General features: G+C 44.6%; 1 protein-coding gene across 3 annotated transcripts in view; it reads left to right on the top strand.

The window, feature by feature from the left end:
- The window catches only part of EDA7 (embryo sac development arrest 7), a 46,824-nt gene extending 39,563 nt beyond the window's left edge, over window positions 1-7,261 (top strand). For all 3 annotated transcript variants that reach the window (XM_088954306.1, XM_088954305.1, XM_088954304.1), the window contains 4 exons: window positions 2,101-2,193; window positions 2,945-3,127; window positions 4,565-4,770; window positions 6,491-7,261. In XM_088954306.1, coding sequence (XP_088810432.1) covers window positions 2,101-2,193; window positions 2,945-3,127; window positions 4,565-4,770; window positions 6,491-6,842 — 834 coding nt within the window. In that variant the 3' untranslated portion in view covers window positions 6,843-7,261. The remainder of the gene's footprint in view (window positions 1-2,100; window positions 2,194-2,944; window positions 3,128-4,564; window positions 4,771-6,490) is intronic.
- The last annotated feature ends 10,872 nt before the right edge of the window (window positions 7,262-18,133 follow it).

The raw sequence follows: 18,133 nt of genomic DNA, 5'->3' as shown, positions 1-18,133 counted from the left end.
GTTATTTTGAGCAGCTTTGTAATCTTTTTTTCTCTGACCACCTGTAATGTTTAGGGGAGGCTGCACCTTGTGCCTCTCCAAGGGATGCTTGTAAAGTTTTATTCTGCTTGATTAATGAAATCAATTTTCAATTATCAAAAAAAAAATTATGAGATTTCAATTACAGATTTTACAGCTGACTGGATCTCAATCCCTATCTTTGCAAACACTTCAAGAACCAACCATAGTTCCCCTTAGATTGATGGGGTTAGGGGTGTTCATGGGTCTGGTTGGGTCAGTTTCAATGATTTTTTTCAACCGACCTGACCATGTCGGGTTGCTTATTCACCAAACCGAAATCGACCCAAACATTAAGGGTCGGTTGGGGTTGGTTTGTCGGTTTAGCCAGTTGGTTTGAACAATGGGCAAAAGAAAGAGGTTGTGTAGTGTTTAGCGTGTGCAACAGATATTTCAAATTTCTCCCCAAGTTTGGCAAGTTTAAAGCCTTAGGGATCTTTCTTGCAGGGCTTGCTGATCCCAAAAAAGTAATAAATAAAAGACTGAAATTGACTCAAACGCCCCCCCCCCCCCCCCCCCCCCCCCATATTTCATTTCCATGTTTCCTTTTCGGTGTAAATTTTTCAACTCAAAAACAAAGTAAAAAAGAGAGTAAGAAATATTTGAAAAAGGGAAATAACAATCCCAAGACAAAAGCAATTCCCCATTTAGCTAATGTTACTTAAACTTAAAGCTAACTAGGATAGGAAAGGACTAAGATTTCAAAAGTAAGAAGCAATGGGCCAATAACCAATGATGGAAGCACTCTACATTAGTGAATTACTTGTTTGGTTCAGTTTAATTTCAGTTTTCAAGTGTGAAAACTGAAACCAACCTGATCTATCGGTTTAGTTACTTGTGAGAACCAAAACCAATCGGTGATTACAAAAAACTGACCAAATTGGGTTGGGTTGGTCTGGTTTGGTCGGGTTGGCTCACAATCTGAACACCCCTAGATGGGGTACATCCCCTGTCCAAATACATCCATAGTAACATGATAACATGAAAACTCACATAATAAATTCAAATAGAAAAAGAGGACGGTAACATGGACATTAATAACACAGTTATAGCTTACACGTATAAAGGACATGAATCTACAGCAAGAATAAGAACACATTGTTGTTCATAACATGGAAAGTTAGTGGTCAAATGTAGGTTGGAACATGAATATACAACAAGATAAAGAGGATTTAGATGAATCTACAGTGACAAAAAGGATTAAATGAATTTGGAAGATCAATACCTCAAACTGATTTCTGTTAACCCAAATTTATAGTGAAAAAATGCCAAAAAAAAAGGTTTGAAATGGTGTTTGATAATCTGATTCGAGAAAAGGAGAGAAACATGATACTAACCTGTTGAATGATGTGTTCTTGTGCATAGAAAGTTGTTTTCTGGTGATGATAATGGAAGGAACGTTGGAAAATTGTGGGAGGTATTGTCTGTGAGAGTGGTGGTGAGAGCCTCTTCATTTATTAGGGTTCGAAAATGGTAAAAGAGGGGGTGGTGGGTGTTATGGGGACTTTAAATATCATACTTGTCATGGATGTGTCTCTTGGGTTAAATGTAGAAGTGTTCTAGCGTGCAAAAGCATGGAGTCTATTTTTTTGCACTTCATGATTTGGACTTTTGTGTACTCTTGTTTTCTAATTTTTAAAGTATAGAACACATCAGTCCAAACGACCACCTGTACTTTCATGCTAAACTACTTTGAAGGTATGACAGATTGACAGTCCAAACGCCTTGTCTGCTTTCCCTTCTGGAGCAACTAGATGTTTGAACCTTCTCCATGTTTTGTTATCAATGAAGATATTTGACATGGTTATTTGATAAAAAAATAATTTCTGTCCAGAAAACGAAATAAATAGATATCCTTAAATAGTCTCTGCTTGCAACTTGCATGCATATTTGCCACAATGTGTTTATTGTTGACTCATTTAATGTATCAACTTCATGTCTGTTCTATAGGTAAGAAAACAATGGGCCACTATCATGAAAGTATTGGAAATAGATAAAAGCTGATTTTGTTTTGATATCATGTTCTTGTTTGCAATGTTGCAGGCACAATCTTTAGCAGATCCATTTGCATATGATGCTTATATAGAGCAGAGGAAAAAAGAGAAGCTGGAATCAGAACGTGCATCTCGAATTACGGTTAGATGCTTTTGTATTGAATCTCTCTTTTTCCATATGGTTTATTTGATTCGAACAGTTTAGTTTGTAAGCTAGATGTACAATTTACTTTTGGTAAGTAGGGTTCTACTTCTGGCTGTTGCATAAATATTCCTGCAATGTATCTACATGTTGAAATTCTAAATTGAGAGGCATCAGTGGTCGAACTATGTTGGTTCACACAGTCACTAGGTTGATACTTGTAGGAAATTCTAGATTGAAGGCATCTAGTTTATTGAACTTTCTATAGTTTTTAAACCATCCAATCAAAAAATTTGGGGTCTGTTATCAGCGCTATTTATTTATTTTTGAGATAAAAATGGCAAACTGATATGGACCAGGGGTTTGCTGCTTCATTTTTCACAAGAGCAGTATAGAATCATGTGACACCTTTAGAAAGTAAAGATATCTTGTACTGACAGATACATTAGTGTAACAGTGCAGAAAAGTCCTTGAGTATTTTAATTGACTTGGGGAATCTGTTTATGAAGACCAGAAACTCTATAATCTATACTATTTTGACCCAGTGGAGAAATCAAATGCTTCTGTTGGCTTCTAGAAAAAAAAATAATATATGCTTTTGCTTGATAATTAATCACTTTTTCTGGAGATGAGAAATCTCTATTGTTTCATCTCGATGGAAAATCAAGCTTTTCTTCTTTTGCTTTTAGAGAAAAGGAATATATACTTTGACACGTGAGTTATCTCACATTCCTTTCATTTTTCTCTGCAGATCAAGAGGAAATTACCTAAAGTCAATCGTATTCTTGCAGCTCGTCTTCTTGAAAATGATGAAGTGGAGAATGAAGTGAAAGATGTAGATGAATTGGACGGAAAGAAAAAGTCCAAGAAAAAGAAGGGATTGAGCAGTGATGTGCTGAATGATGAGCGTTTTGCGGCAATGTTTGAAAATAAGGTAAACTCCAAATGGATTTCCAAGTATGTAATACTGATGGTGGTCCAGCCAGAAGGGGTCAGGAGGACCTACCTGTATCATGAGGTGTATTCTGCTGGATTAGTTAAACACTTTGGGGTTTTTTTTTCACTTTGATTTTTATGGGATTTGTTATCTCCTGACATCACATAGGGAATGACCTTTTTGTAGTCCTCCTTTTGATAATGCAGTAAAGTGTTTCATTACTGATAAAAGAAGAAAATAGGAAAGAAAATGAAAAAAAAAATGAAGGCTCAATCTATATTTGTTTAAAATGCTAAATTTAGACTTGGACACACAAACAAGCATGCACACTTCCATATGAAAGGGCTTTTCTTTTCATAAATGATGGTGTGTTGTGTTACCATAGCAACAGTAGAGAAATCCCTAAAAGGATATTGAGATCTTTTTTAATGAGATGAAACTGGAGGCGGCAAATTTAGACTTGGACGCACAAACAAGCATGCACACATGTTACTTTTAACTTTGGAAATGTGTTCTTTTTGTGTTATGTTGCATTTGTTTGTTTGGTGATCACTTTAATTTTTCTAACTATATGTTTTATTGCTAGCTGTGTTTCCTTCAACAATATTATTTTTTATTTAACATGCCTGGAATAGTAATCTATCGTGTATGGTTCATATACCAGATTCAAATAGTTAGGATAAGTCTTGGTTTTTTGAACATGACAATTCAATTGAAAAATATGTAATACAGGCACCCACTCGCACACGTGGAGTACCCACAAAATACTCAATCTGTAATTCTGTATTTGTTTAAAATGCTAAATTTAGACTTGGACGCACACACAGGCATGCACACTTCCATATGAAAGGGCTTTTCTTTTGATAAATGAAAGTGTATTGTGTTACTATAGCAACAGTAGAGAAACCCCTAAAAAGATGTTGAGATCTTTTGCATCTTAATGAGATGAAACTGGAGGCGGCAAATACAAATAAAACTTCTATACATTAATTTCCATGTTACTCTAACTTTGGAAACGTGTTCTTTTTGTTTTTTGTTGAATTTGTTTTGTTCGGTCATCACTTGAATGTTTCTAACTATATGTTTTATTGCTAGCTATGTGTCTCTTTCAATAATATTGTTTTTTATTTAACATGGCTGGAATAGTAATCTATTGTGCATGGTTCATATATTCATATACCATATTCAAATAGTTAGGATAAGTCTTGGTTTTTTTGAACATGACAATTCAATTGAAAAATATGTAATACATGCACCCACTCACAAACGTGGATACCCACAAAATAGTCAGAAACTTAGAATTAGGCTTGTACATTGACTGAAGAATATGTTATTTACATTTTTACATAAATAGTCCTTTTATGACATATTTACTTTCCTTTCTCCTCAGCACTGTACATTATAATGCTTACTTAAATTTGATTTCCTCTTCAGGACTTCGAAATTGATGAGAACTCGGAACAATTTATGGCTTTACATCCTATGGGTTCCAAGAAACAGCCTTCATTGATTGAGGAGCATTTTGAGCCAGTTTCGGAGGATGAAGAAGAGCAGAGTTTAAGTGATTCTGATGCATCTGGAATGGCTCAATCATCAGAAGATGAGCTCAAGAAGAAAAGGGAAGCATCAAAGGTTCCAAGGTGAGATGGACTACGAACAAAATGTATTATCAACCAAAGTGATTTAAAAACTGTTTAGTATTAGAAACTATTGAAATAGATGTGAGAGCTCCTGATTGTTTAAAAAAAATATCACAAATGCACAACTGGACTTGCTTAGAATTGGTCTTTAACTTGGTATTGGGACAATTTTACTTTTTAGGCATGTGCTGCAAGGTTGAACCTCCAGAACATTTTCCTTTTGCCTTGTTCTGAGGTCAAGGTGCAAGCTTCAGTCACCCTTTAAAATACTTGAAAATTACAGAATTATAATTGACAAGTGTTCTTTGGAAAAATAGTAAATAAAAATGTAGGACAAAAAGGAAAAAACAATGACCATTAGTGTGCGTCATAAGAATTTATATGGTAGAGAAAGGTTGATGAGAACATTTTAATATTATTTAGTATTAGAACATTATATCATCATGTAAGCCTTGCCTACTAAATTATATGGTATCAAATAAGTAAAATTATTAAACATTCAGTAAGAAGTAACAGTTATATTGGGTATTAAGTTTAATAATGAAATTAAAAAAGGTGATTAGACAATATTTGGTTTACATTCTTATCCTTTCTTAATATTTTACTTTTGTTTATAAATATTTTTCCTGAATGAGACTATAAAAATACCTGGTTAATAATCTAAAGAATGTAGGTGTAAATGATCTTTTTACAGTCAGTGATGTAACACCAAAGGAAATGAACTACTGGAAAAAGTCCAAGCTGGCCTGGCCAGATATTGATCTTTTAGTGGTTGACACGACATTTAGGGAACCTGTAGGCATCCTTTTTGTCTTAACACTTGAAACCCTAAGGCTTCATTTGTTGGCAGTGGAAATTTCATTTACACTGGTACAAATGGATGGATTGCAAATGGGCCAAGTGCAAATTCTGGTTTACTTGTTTTTCAGGTTTTATTTTATTTTATTTAAAAGGAGTGAATTTGGAAGTAACATGATGTATTCTCCAGTCTATATAAGAGAAAATAAAAAGTAGAGGGAAGCTTATTTGTTTGTGTTGAATAAAATGGAAAATAAGATGATGTGATCCCATTTTACATGAGAGAAAACTAGTGCAAATGAGATAAAGTGCAAATTTTGCATCACGTAAGGGGGACAAATCTTAGGTAGAAACAAATGCATGTTTGAACCAAGTGTTGATCCATGTAATTGAATGGAGCCTAAATAACTCTGACATTAGATTACTATTTACATAAATGGCATAGTGAACATAGCTGAGAACTAGTATGTTACTATTTCTGGTGAATGCTATGCTGAAAATCATAATTTCAATAAACCGTTAGTGTGTAGAAAAGAGAGGAAACAGTGCTTGTAAGTTTATATTAAATTGTACTGGATGCTTGAGTCTAACCTGAATAACCCTTTCCATTTATTATTGTTAGCTAGAATTTTTAATCTAATAGCCTTAATTAAGTTGATTAAATTAGTGCCAAACAATAGAGAACAAAGATTCTGCCATATTTTGGATTATGAACTTGTGTTTTTTGTTCATGTAAAATTAATAAGGATGATCATAATGATCCTTCACAACTCCATTGTGCATGTCAACTTGGCTAAGCCAAATTTATTGCAAAGCTTTATAAGTAAAATTCTATGTTAAGTGCATTTTGAGTAGAATTTCTTCATCAAAGCCAGAAAAGGAAAATTTCTTTCCCACTAAAAGTAATTTGTAAAATGTGCAGACTATATGAAGTGAAGGATGAGCGACATGCAGAAGCTTTCTGGAACCGTGTGTCACTTGCAAAGGATGATTCTCTTCCACTAGGCGAGAGAGTGGCTTCCCTAGGAGGCCAACAGCCTTCTGGGGTCCCTGGTGATGTGAAGTTTGGACCAGGGGGGTCACGGGAAATCTCCTTTGTGTCTAGAAGCTCAGCCAAGTACAAAGAGGACAAGGAGGATGCACGAGAAGGAAAGAGAAGGGGAATCCAGTCATTGGGCCTGAAACCAGATAGATCAGATTTCCGGGGCAGAGGCCATCATGGCAGAGGGAAAAAAGTAAGTCATGGGAAGAGCAGAGGTAGAGGCAGAAAATGAGGTCTGCATGAATTTTCTGGTGAGCACACTACTTGGGGCAGTCAGAAGAGTAATGCATGGTACAAGAGATGTATTCCCTTGTCAACGCTGATTATCACTAGGTTTCTTACAAGTTGGTGTTTTTTGTTTGAAGGATGGATATAGGAGCTAACAGTTTCCATGTCTAGCAATTTTGTCCTATAATCAAACAGATATTTATTTAATTGTTTGGGAGATAATCAGCCAACAGTCTCCATGTCCCGTGGCAATTTTGTTGTATAAGCAAATGTATTCTTGATACACCACACAGCTTTATTGTTGAAAGTAACAACTGCTGTGCAAAGCCATGACGACCGTCAGCCTTACTTGAGTTTACTTTATTATTGTTTTTTATTTTACCTTTTTGGAGGAAAGGAAATGAGTTATGAGGCTCCCCAAAATGTCATACTAATATATTTAAATTTCAACCTTAATCTATTACTGCTAGAACAGAAGCATTCAGCCTACATTTGGGCAAAGAAAGTAACACTCTGATCATCTTGATGCTCCATGGTGGGTCTTCAAATCCTTTAAACTATTGACAACCCATCTGAGAATTTTGACGCCTTATTTGAGTATTTCCTTTGGTCTACTGCTTTCTACTGGCAATTATCTATGTTTTCCTTCTCTCTCAAATAAGTGGAAAATGTGGTACATAATCTATATAATAATGACTTACATGGAACTGGAAGGTACAAAATATTGCAGCCTATCAGCATGCACCCATATGCATCCAATTTTAGGGTTGTCGATATGTTAAACACAGAGGAGTTAGGGCTTGGGATATGTGGCCATTTCTCAAGTATAATACCCTTTCTAGAGATGTTCCGAATCCTGATTCAATTCTTATTGCCCATTGGATTGCCTATCGTTTATGCCAATACTTTGAACCATGCTGACATGTATGAAATATGAAAGTGCAATATGGGTATAGTTTCTGTTGGTGCTCGGAATGGCCGAGGATAACAATGTAATTTTGCCCCTGGACTCCGAAGGGTGGCCGAAGGCTTTGAGGATTCAGAGAGGTCGTTGTTGAGGTTGATATGTGTATGTTGAGGCGGGGTGGACTTTGAGTACGGTAGAAGTCGAGGGTAGGTGGTCGAAGTGTTGTAAGGAAGAAATTCGTCAGAGGCCCCGGGTGAGAAACCGAGGTAGAGTCTCCGATGGTCAAGTTAGTACAGGGTATGGAGGGAGAGTAACAGGGTAGGATCCTGTAGGCAGTTCTAGAATAAAGTCCCAATAGTAGTTATTGCAATAGCCCTTACGACAATAGATGTTGGTCTTGAGTTTGTAACCCCCTTGGAGGGAGGTACCCTTATTTATACTTGAGCAGCTTGGAGGTAGGTGGAGATGAACGCCTGAGATGGGAGCCGTACGAGGGCCTGCAACGGCTTAGGTAGGGTCATGCGAACACATCGCGGTTGGCTCCGTACGATGCGTGCATGGTAACTCCTACTGTAGTGGATCTCGTTCCCTAATCTAGCACTCGTGGGTGGGCCTCCCAGCCTCAAATGGGCTAGGTTGGGTCACCTCACACCATTTGCCCCCCACTCCCGAGGCTAAAGAGGAAAGTTCGACTTCAGTTGATGGGAGTAATAATGGTGAGTGCTAGTGGGCCCGAGCAGCCGAGGTGTACCCTGTGGTGGCGTCCTCTTTCGTGTCTCTGCTTGGTTTGTCCTTATGTGTAGGGTCGAGGCTGCGAGTGGTTTACAACACTGTTGCTTTGGACAAGCGATTTGGGAGGCGCGCTCAGTGTGAACGTTCTGGTGCCGTCATTTGGGTTGAGAACAAGGGGGGCCGAAGGCTGCTTAGGTCGAAGACTTGTGGAGCCAAAGGCTGTTTAGGCCGAAGACCTGTGAAGCCCGAGGACCCATGCGTGGGACGGCTTTTCGGTCTAACCGATGCTCACATCCGCGCTATCGAGTTGCGTAAGCTGGTGGTCCATAGTGGGCAGACACATCGGTTCACCCAAAGCGTCGTTTCGCCTTTCGAGAGTGAGTATCGTTTCGCCTTCTGAGGGTGTGCGTTTAGGGATGCGGCATAACTGGATCACAGGTGTGGAGGCGTTTCACGTCCATTGGATCGAGGACAATCCGAGCTGTCGCTAGCGTGTCGTTTTGCCTTTCGAGGTTGAGCATCACGCGGCGTGCCTTGAATGGGTAGTGGAGGCGATGACTTCTTAGCCATTGGATCTTGAGAAATCTAGGTTGTTCGTTCCTCTTTAAATAGGGCCTTTAGGGGTAGCATTCCTGTCATTTGCCTCTAAGCGCCTTTGCCTTCGAGTGAACTTAGCTTCCAGACTCTCCAACCTTCAACACTCTACTCTCACTCTTTCTTCCTCCACATTTCCTTGGTAACTTTAAACAATGTCTTTCTCAGATTCTGGACCCGAGTGCTATGAACTTCCGCATGAGTCGGAAGGGAGCTCTTCCTGTACCCTTTCTCACCTTTCCCCCTTGAGTCCTTCTACCCTTGCCCCCCTCCGACGGGAGGTCATGGTGCTCTAGGAAAGGGTAGCCCCTGAGGGTGCCGAAGGCAGCCATCGTGGCAAGGACCCTTCCTGTGAGAGTGCCGCAGAGTGCCGCTTCTGAGACACTAAGGGAGGCCGAAGGGGCCTGCCTAGTTGTGGGGGAGGGAGCCCTAGACCACGTTCCCGGGACGAGGGCTGCCCAGGTAGTAGCTGGGACTAGTGTCCTCCGCCTGGGTTTCAAGAACTCTCTAGATGGGGACCAGGTCAAAAATCTGGCAAGGCAGTACTTCATTCCCTCGTCCTATGGTATGAGGGTGCCCGAAGTAGGCGAACGGTCGTGGACTCCTAAGGAGGGGGGAGATCTGCGTCTACTAACATTTCCTCCAATTCAATCTTCGGTTTCTCCTTCATCCACTGATTCTCGAACTGTTGAGACGTATGGGATTACTCTCAGCTAGCTAGTGCCCAACGTCATTAGGACCATAGTGGCCATGCTGGTGGTGGCTCGGTTCCAAGGGTGGAGCTGATGCTAAGGCTCTTTCAAGTGTTGTTTGTGCTAAGGAGGTATTCCTCCGAGGACGACATGTACTACCTCCAGCCCTGTAAGACTAAGCCGATAGACAACCCTTCCTCCGTGCAAAACTGGAAGGGAAAATTCTTCTTTTCATCATGCCCCAAGGGTTGGTCCTTTAAGTCGGGGTGGGGAGAAGTTATCCAAGATGCGGAGAAGAGTGTCCCCGTGCTCTTGAATGAGGAGAACGATGACCTCGTCTAGTTGCTCAACCTAGGGATAGTCCGAGCCCAGCCCTTGTTGGAGGAGGAGGTCCCACTAGTTTTTGCAGGGCTTAGCCTTGCTCCCCTTGGTAGGTGAGATCCTGCAACCTTTTAATACGCCCTTTTTCCCCTTACTTTTTTCTTTTCTCTTCTCTTTTTTACCTTTTTTTTCTTGCCTCACTGATGACTTCACTTTGTTTGTAGAGGTGCCAATGGATGCCGGCCAGGCTGTTCTGGAACGTGCTCGTGCCATGCAAAGGGAACATGCCAAGGCGCCTCAGAGACCTTCTAATGGGTAGAAGGAGAAGGCCGAGAAGGTTTCTACCCCTGCAAAGGGGGGTCTTCCCGCCAGGTCCCTACCAAGGGGATGAGGGCAAAGGTCCCTGCGAAAGGGACCTCTTCGACAACTCCCCCGAAGGGAGCCACTTCGCAGATCCCCGTGAAGGGGAAGGGGACCGTTGAGGAGGGCCAATCAGGGCGTGAGGAGTAGGTGTTGCAGCAACCGGCCGAGGTGCCGACAAGGTCGAGGCAGGGAGGAAGAGACCGGCCGAGGGGGCCGTGGGGGGTCAACCATAGCAGAAGGTGGCCCACACCAAGAGCTCTGCCGGTGATGCTTCGAGGGGGTCCCACATGGAGTGGATGGGGCCGTTCTCTACTCCTATGCCATTGGAGGAGCTTGCCTAGCAGTCTAACCAGATCTTCTGCCCCTAGTGGGAGGTTCGCGAGGGGGACTCGATCCGCAATGCGAAAGTTGACCCAGCACTGGTAAGAAGGTCCCTGTTGTCTCAGGACCGCTTCCAGATGTTGAGGATGGCCCCTGACAAGCTGTACGACCAGGGGTTGCAGAGCCTGGCCGAGGTAATAGTCTGTCCCTCTTTGCTTCTCTTTTTTCTTTGTTCTTTTTGCTGGGTACTGACTGTTTTCTTGTTGTAGGGCTGCCTTCATTTTGTTGGTCTAGGGGATCGGTTGAAGTTGACCCTGGCCAATATGGATAAGCTGGAGGCTAAGAAAGACAAGCTTCAGCAAACTACCGCCAACGCCGTGGAGAAGTGTCGCGAGATGCAGCGGTTCTTTGCTGACGAACAGAGGTTCCGCTAGGAGGCCGAGGAGAACATGAAGAAGACACAAGATCTTCTTGCCAAGGAGTAGATTGAGAGGGCTCAGGTTGAGAGCCTTGTCTCCGAGGCCGAGCGGCGTCTCCGACAAGCTGAGGGGGCATCTCTGAAGCAAATAGGCGGGCGGCTGATGCAGAGTGGAGGGCTGAGGAGGCAACTAAGAAGGCTACTAAGGCCAAGCAGAAGATGGTTGACGCCAAGAAGAGGGCCCAGGAAGCAGAGAAGCGGGTTAGCGAGCTGGTCGATGTCGCTTCCGGGGCTTATTTGGACGGGATTGAGGACACCAAGAAGGCACTCTTGGTGGTGCTTTCGAACTTTGGTGCTGAATCTTTGAAGGTGATTCCCGATACTCTCGAAGAGGCTTCCGACTCTGCACTTCCTCCTCCAGCTAATGGCGAGGCTTAAGCCAGGCTTTTTTTTTTTTTTTTTTTTTTTGTATTCAGCTTGAAGGGTCATAGAACAAATTGAATTTGTAAAGACAGAAGGATTTTTTTGTGCATAAATAAAATCTGAGTTTTTTTATCTTTTGCTTCAAATGTTGCACTTTGTGTTTTGTTGTGTTGTCTTTCCTTGTATGTTTTCACATCGTTTTTTGCACTTATGCTCTTGTTGTCGAAGGTTCCTTGCCCCTCCAAAGGAAAAAACACAACGTGGGATGAGTGTAGTCTCTTCGGTTTACTTTGTTTTATTTTTGCGTGTCAGGATCATGGAGAAGGGGTGGCTGAAGCAAAGCCTCCGAGGCTGAGTTAGCACTTGCCTGGCCTAACACCCTTTTAATCATTCACTTAGGCGGGGCTGAAGAGGCCTATGATGGGGAGAGGCCGAAGCAGGGTGCCAAGCTCGCCTGTCTCTCTTCCCTTTACTTAAATAGACATCAAGATGGGCTGTCGATATAGAGTGGGGCCGAGGTTGAGCTAGGGTTTGCCTGTCTCCCAATCTTCTAAGTGTTGGGTTCAGCGGGGCCGATGTGGCCTGCCGTATTAGGGGGTGGCCGAGACAGAGCTGGGGCTCGTCTAGCTTCATGGGGCCTAGGTCGAGTTGAGGTTCTCTTAGCTCCCATGCCTCCGCACACTTGTTTCGACGAGGTCGAGCACAATGCTCTAAGGAGGTTGGCTTCCTTTGCTGGTAGCACTAAGTGTGAAAGTTCAGGAGGCAAGTGCTGAGGCACATGGGGCCCTCGTCCGTCTTGGCGTATTCTGACGCACTAAGTCATAGCCAAGGTGTCCGCTACTTATTCGTTAAGTCTTGGCATCGATCTAGCGAGGGGGTATAGCCTCGGAGGAGGCCGTGCGCCCCTGCCAGTCGCGAGGCTGAAGAGTCATAAGGACTTAGTAGGTACACACTGAGCATTGAGCCGAAGAGAACTTTGCTTCGTTCATTCCACAGTTTTAAAAAGATATTACAATCATTTGTAGTACATCTGGAGGTTCTCCGAATTCCATGTCTGAGGTACAACTCTTCCATCTAGGTGTTCAAAGTGGAAAGTGCTAGGGCCGATGAATCGCTTAATCTTGTAGAGGCCCAGCTTCTCTACTTCGAGTTCGGGGACCATGACTTTTTTAAGGACAAGGACTCCCTCTTGATAGGGTCTTTCTTTTACCCTAGAGTTGTAGTAGCAGGCCACTCACTGCGGTAAGCGTCTACCGTTATCTATGCTTGCTCTCAGGCTTCTTACAGCAGGTCTAGGTTTGCCCTAAGGCCTTCATCGTTCTTGGCTTCGGCATATGCTTCAACTCGGAGTGTCGCCTGGCCGATCTCTGTTGGGATTATTGCTTTTGTGCCATAGGTTAAGCCGAGTGGGGTTTCTCCCGTGGCTATCCGAGGCATAGTTCGGTAAGCCCAGAGTACACTATTTAGTTCTTCAGCCCATAGGCCTTTAGCTCGGTCCAATCTGGTCTTCAGTCCATCCAGTATTGTCCTATTGGTGACCTCGGCTAGGCCATTGGTTTGGGGATAGCCTACCAAGGTGTATTGTTGCCTGATGCCAAGGGAGGCACACCACTCCCGAAACTTGGTGTCATCAAATTGCTTCCCATTGTTGATGACTAGCATATAGGGTAGGTTGAAGCGGTAGATGATGTTTTCCCAAAAGAAGTTTTGGATGGCTCGCGCTGTGATGGTGACCAAAGGCTCGGCTTCTACCCACTTAATGAAGTAGTCTACCATGACAACGAGATACTTCTTGCTCCCGTGGCCAGGGGAAAGGGTCCAAGGAGGTCCATGCCTCATTTGGCAAAGGGCCATGGGCTACTGAGGGCCGAGAGGGTGGTGGCCGGTCCGTGGCATAAGTTGGCGTGTCTCTGGCATGGGTCACATCTTTCCACCAATCTAGTTGTGCCCTTGTGGAGGGTAGGCCAGAAGTAGCCCTGCCTTAGAGCTTTTTGGGTTAGGGATCTCCCGCCGAGGTGGTTACCGCAGATGCCTTCGTGAATTTCTTGTAACACATAATTGCCCTCCTCCGGACGGAGGCATCGGAGGTAAGGCAAGGTGAAGGATTTTCAGTACTGCTTTCCCTCTAGCAGGGTATAATGGTCTGCTTGTCGTCTAAGTCGCTTTGCCTCATTTCTGTCTTCGGGCAACCGTCCTGTTGACAAGAAGTTGACGATGGGATCCATCCATGAAGGTTCAACCTCTATGGGGAGCACATGGACTTCTTCGATGGAGGGCTGAAGTAGCTTCTCGAGGTACTCACCAACTTGGAGAGAGAGTTGGCTCACGCATTCTCGACTCGTGGGACCCATTGTAGGGAGAAGCATTGGAAGTGGCGGGCTAGATCTTGGACTTTGGTGAGGTACTTGGACATTTTTTGTTCTCTAGCCTCATACTCCCCGTTGACTTGATTCACCACCAATTGAGAGTCATTGAAGGCTTTGACATGTAAGGAGCCGAGGTCCCTAGAAAGTTGGAGACCAGTGAGGAGGGCCTCGTACTTGGCTTCGTTGTTCGATGCTTGAAAGTCGAAACTTAGCACATACTTCAGGACAATATCATCTGGTGTAAGGAGGATGGGGCTTGATTCGCTTCCTATAGCATTGGAGGACCCATCTACAAAGAGCTTCCGTTGAGGTTGAGCCTCGTCGTCCACATGATCCCCTCAACATTTTCTAGGGGTTGGCGAAGGGCTTAACCAAAGGTGTACTCCACTATAAAGTCTACCAGGGCTTGTGCTTTGATCGCGGGCCTCAACTGGTACTAGCTGTCAAATTCTAAAAGCTTAATGGCCCACTTCGTCAGGCGTCCTGAGTTCTCAAGTTTAGCAAGGACCACCTTGAGGGAATGGTTCGTCAGGACCACTACAATGTGGACCTGAAAATACGGCCGGAGTTTCCTTGCCGAAATCGCGAGGGTGAAATCCAACTTTTCTATCTTAGGATACTTGGTCTCATCGTCGCAAAGGACCTTGCTGGCATAGTTAACCAACTTCTGCATGCCAGCTTCCTTGATGAGGACTAAACTGATTACCTCATCCCCGACCGAGAGATATAGGTACAAGGTTTCCCCCTCGGCTAGTCGGGCAAGAAGGGGAGGCAAAGTAAGGTACGCCTTGAGCTCATCAAAGGCACGTTGGCACTCTTCCGTCTAGTAGTACTCTTTCAGCTTCTTGATGGAACGAAAAAAGGGTAGGCAGCGGTCGATTGACTTTGACATGAAGTGATTGAGGGCTACTATTCAGTTGGTGAGTTTTTGGGTCTCCTTCACCATCCGCGGGGGTGCCATATCTAGTATGGCCTGGATCTTCTCAGAATTAGCCTCAATGCCTCTATGAGTGATGATGAAACCTAGGAATTTGCCTGATGTAACATCGAAGGCACACTTGTTGGGGTTAAGCTTCATGTTATACTTCCGCAAGGTGTTGAAGGTTTCGGCTAGGTCTGAGACGTAGGTCTCAGCCCTCATGCTCTTTACTACCATGTCGTTCACATAGGCTTCGGTGTTCTTCCTCATCTACTCTTTGAACACCTTGTTGACAAGGCACTAGTAGGTGGTCCCGGCATTCTTGAGGCGGAAGGGCATCACACGGTAGCCTTATGTGCCATGCTCGGTGATGAATGAGGTTTTCTCTTCATCGTCTGGGTGCATCTTTATTTGATTGTATCCGGAGAAGGCATCCATGAAGCTAAGCAGCTCGTACTCTGCAGTGGCGTCAACGAGGTGGTTTATCCTCGGCAAAGGAAAACTGCCCTTGGGGCAGGCTCGGTTAAGGTCTATGAAATCAACACAGATCTGCCATTTCCCGTTAGCTTTCTTTACCATAACCACGTTTGACAACCAGTTAGGGTAGTGTACCTCTCGGATGAAGTCGACATCTAGTAGCTTTTCAACTTCCTCCTCTATGGCCTTCCAACGTTTTGGTGCAAAGTTCCTATTCTTTTGGTAAACTGGCCTAGAGCTCGAGTCCATGCTCAGCATGTGTGTAATGACCGAAGCAAAGACGTTGGCATTGAATCTGAGGAAACTTACCAGTTCAGATAGGCTCTCAGGAGGAAGGTTGGACCTGATGCAGACTGTTTTTTTGGGTTCATCCTCGTCTAGGGGGACCGAGACAAGGTCCTCGGCCGGTTGGTCTCGGCTTGCTGGCTCCTCCCTGAGGTCGAGACCCTCTAGTGGCTGAGCTTCTTTATTCTTGCCCTTCAATGTTGCCACATAGCACTGACGAGCGGCATTCTGGTCCCCACGAACGACCCTAACGCCATGCTCGGTGGGGAACTTCAAGGCGAGGTGGTAGGAAGAAATGGCTGCCTAGAGTGCGTGAAGGGTTGGCCTCCCCATTATAGCATTATAGGGTGAGCCAATCTTCACGACTAGGAACTCTATCATCCTTGTCACCTGTTGGAGCTTCATCCCTACTGTGGCCGGTAAGGAAATCTTGCCCTCCGATTTGACGATGTTACTGGAGAAGCTGACTAGTGGGGCATCTACTGGTTAGAGGCACTCTGGAACTATCTTCATCTTTTCAAAAGCCTCGTAGAAAAGGATGTCGGTTAAGGAGCTACTGTCTACACGGATTCTTTTGACTATGAAGTTTGCAATGATGGCCGAAACCACCAATGCATCGTCATGGGGGATTGCTACCCCCTCTCATGGGCATCTGTGGCTGAGGCCTCTTCAACCACAACATATTTCTGGGCCCTTTCTAGAAACTCCTGCTTTGTCTTCGGTTAGATTTTGGCCACGGAACATTTGAGAGCAAAGCCAGGGAGGAGCCCGTTGATAGCGGCATGCATGGAGACCAGGGGGTCGAGGTCACAGACCTCAATTTCTTCTTTCTTGAAGCGGTCAATGTATGACCGTAAGCTTTCCCCTCACTTCTGCTTGGCAGTCATCAATGAGACGACACTCTTCTGAGGGCGGCAACTACTGATGAAGCGCGCGAGGAACATGTTGGAGAATTGCTCCCATGAATTGATGGACTGAGGTGGGAGGCTTAAGAACCACCACCGAGCGGCCCCCTTGAAGGTTGCCTGGAAAGTTTAGCACGTCAAGGCGTCGGAGTACCCATATGGGATCATGAGTGCCCTGAAGCTTTCCAGGTGGTCGTTTGGGTCAGAGTTCCCGTCGTACATCTCCAAGGCGGGAGCCTTGAAGTTAAGGGGGTAGAGGCTCGACGATGATATCAAGGGAGAAGGCATCCATTCTCTCTTGGCAGGAGCTTTGTTTGGCCGAGGTGTCAGTTCGGCCCTCTTTCACCTGTTTAAGCTTGGCTCGAAGTTTGGCGAACATGGGGTTGGGCATGGCCTACATGCTATCCTAGTCTTCACGAACAAGGTGGTGCTCGACACGGACTCCAGAGTGCTCAGAGTTGAGACTGCGTGCTTCGCGTTTAGCGTGGTGGTCGTTAAGGACATCCCAGAGGTCCGAGACGTGAGCGGAAGAGGCTCGATGCCAGCCCTTGGCCCTGAAATGGGCGTTGGGGCAATCGCGGCGCCCGCCTTCATCCCTCGGGTTGGCCCTACGACGTCGGTGATGCTGCTTGGAGGGCTGACGGCTATCCTCCGATCGTTTTGGATCCTCCTCCCTTTGGTTGGGAGGTCTAAAGGTGCTAAAGCATGGGTCGGTCGGGTGATTGCTGCTAGATTTTGAGGGCTCGGCCTACTGGGGGTCGACTGGGTGGTGGACCCGCGCTGGCCTGGCTGTGTTGACTCCCCGGTGGGGCGATCACCTTGGGTGTGACCTCTTGCCTGGGGGAAGTTTTGCTCGACTCGTTGTATTAAATATTCCAAGCAATTGAGCACGACCTAGAACTGTTCATTGGTGACAAGACTCTACGTATTCATCGTTCTTCGTACCATGTTGACAGGTCGGAGCTTGGGGGACCTGCTAATTGTTGGTGCTCGGAATAGTCGAGGACAATAATGTAATTTCACCCCTAGACTTCGAAGGGTGGTCGAAGGCTTTGAGGACTCAGAGAGGTCGTTGCTGAGGCCAATGTGTGTATGCCGAGGCGGGGTGGACTTCGAGTATGGTAGAAGTTGAGAGTAGGTGGCCGAAGTGCTGCAAGGCAGAAACTCGTCGGAGGCCCTGGGTGAGAACCCGAGGCAGAGTCTCCGACGATCAAGTTAGTACAGGGTATGAATGGGAGAGTACGAGGGTAGGATCCTGTAGTCAGCTCCAGAATAAAGTCCCAACAGCAGTTATTGCAATAGCCCTTACAACAATAGCTGTTGGTTTTGATTTTGTAACCCCCTTACCTGGAGGGAGATACCCTTATTTATACTTGAGTTGCTTGGAGGTAGGTGGAGATGAATGCCTGAGACGGAATCCGTACAAGGGCCTACAATGGCTTAGGCAGGGAGGCACGGTCACGTGAACACATTGCAGTTGACTCCCTACGATGGGAGCAGGGTAATCCCTGCTATAGTGGATCTCGTTCCTTGATCTCGTACTCGTGGGTTGACTCTCCCAGCCTCAAATGG

The sequence above is a fragment of the Nelumbo lutea genome, chromosome 7, assembly GCF_056320005.1.
Source record: "Nelumbo lutea isolate HS-2025 chromosome 7, American lotus-T2T, whole genome shotgun sequence".
In the NCBI taxonomy this organism is placed as follows: Eukaryota; Viridiplantae; Streptophyta; class Magnoliopsida; order Proteales; family Nelumbonaceae; genus Nelumbo; species Nelumbo lutea.
This window is presented reverse-complemented; position numbering and strand designations above follow the sequence as displayed.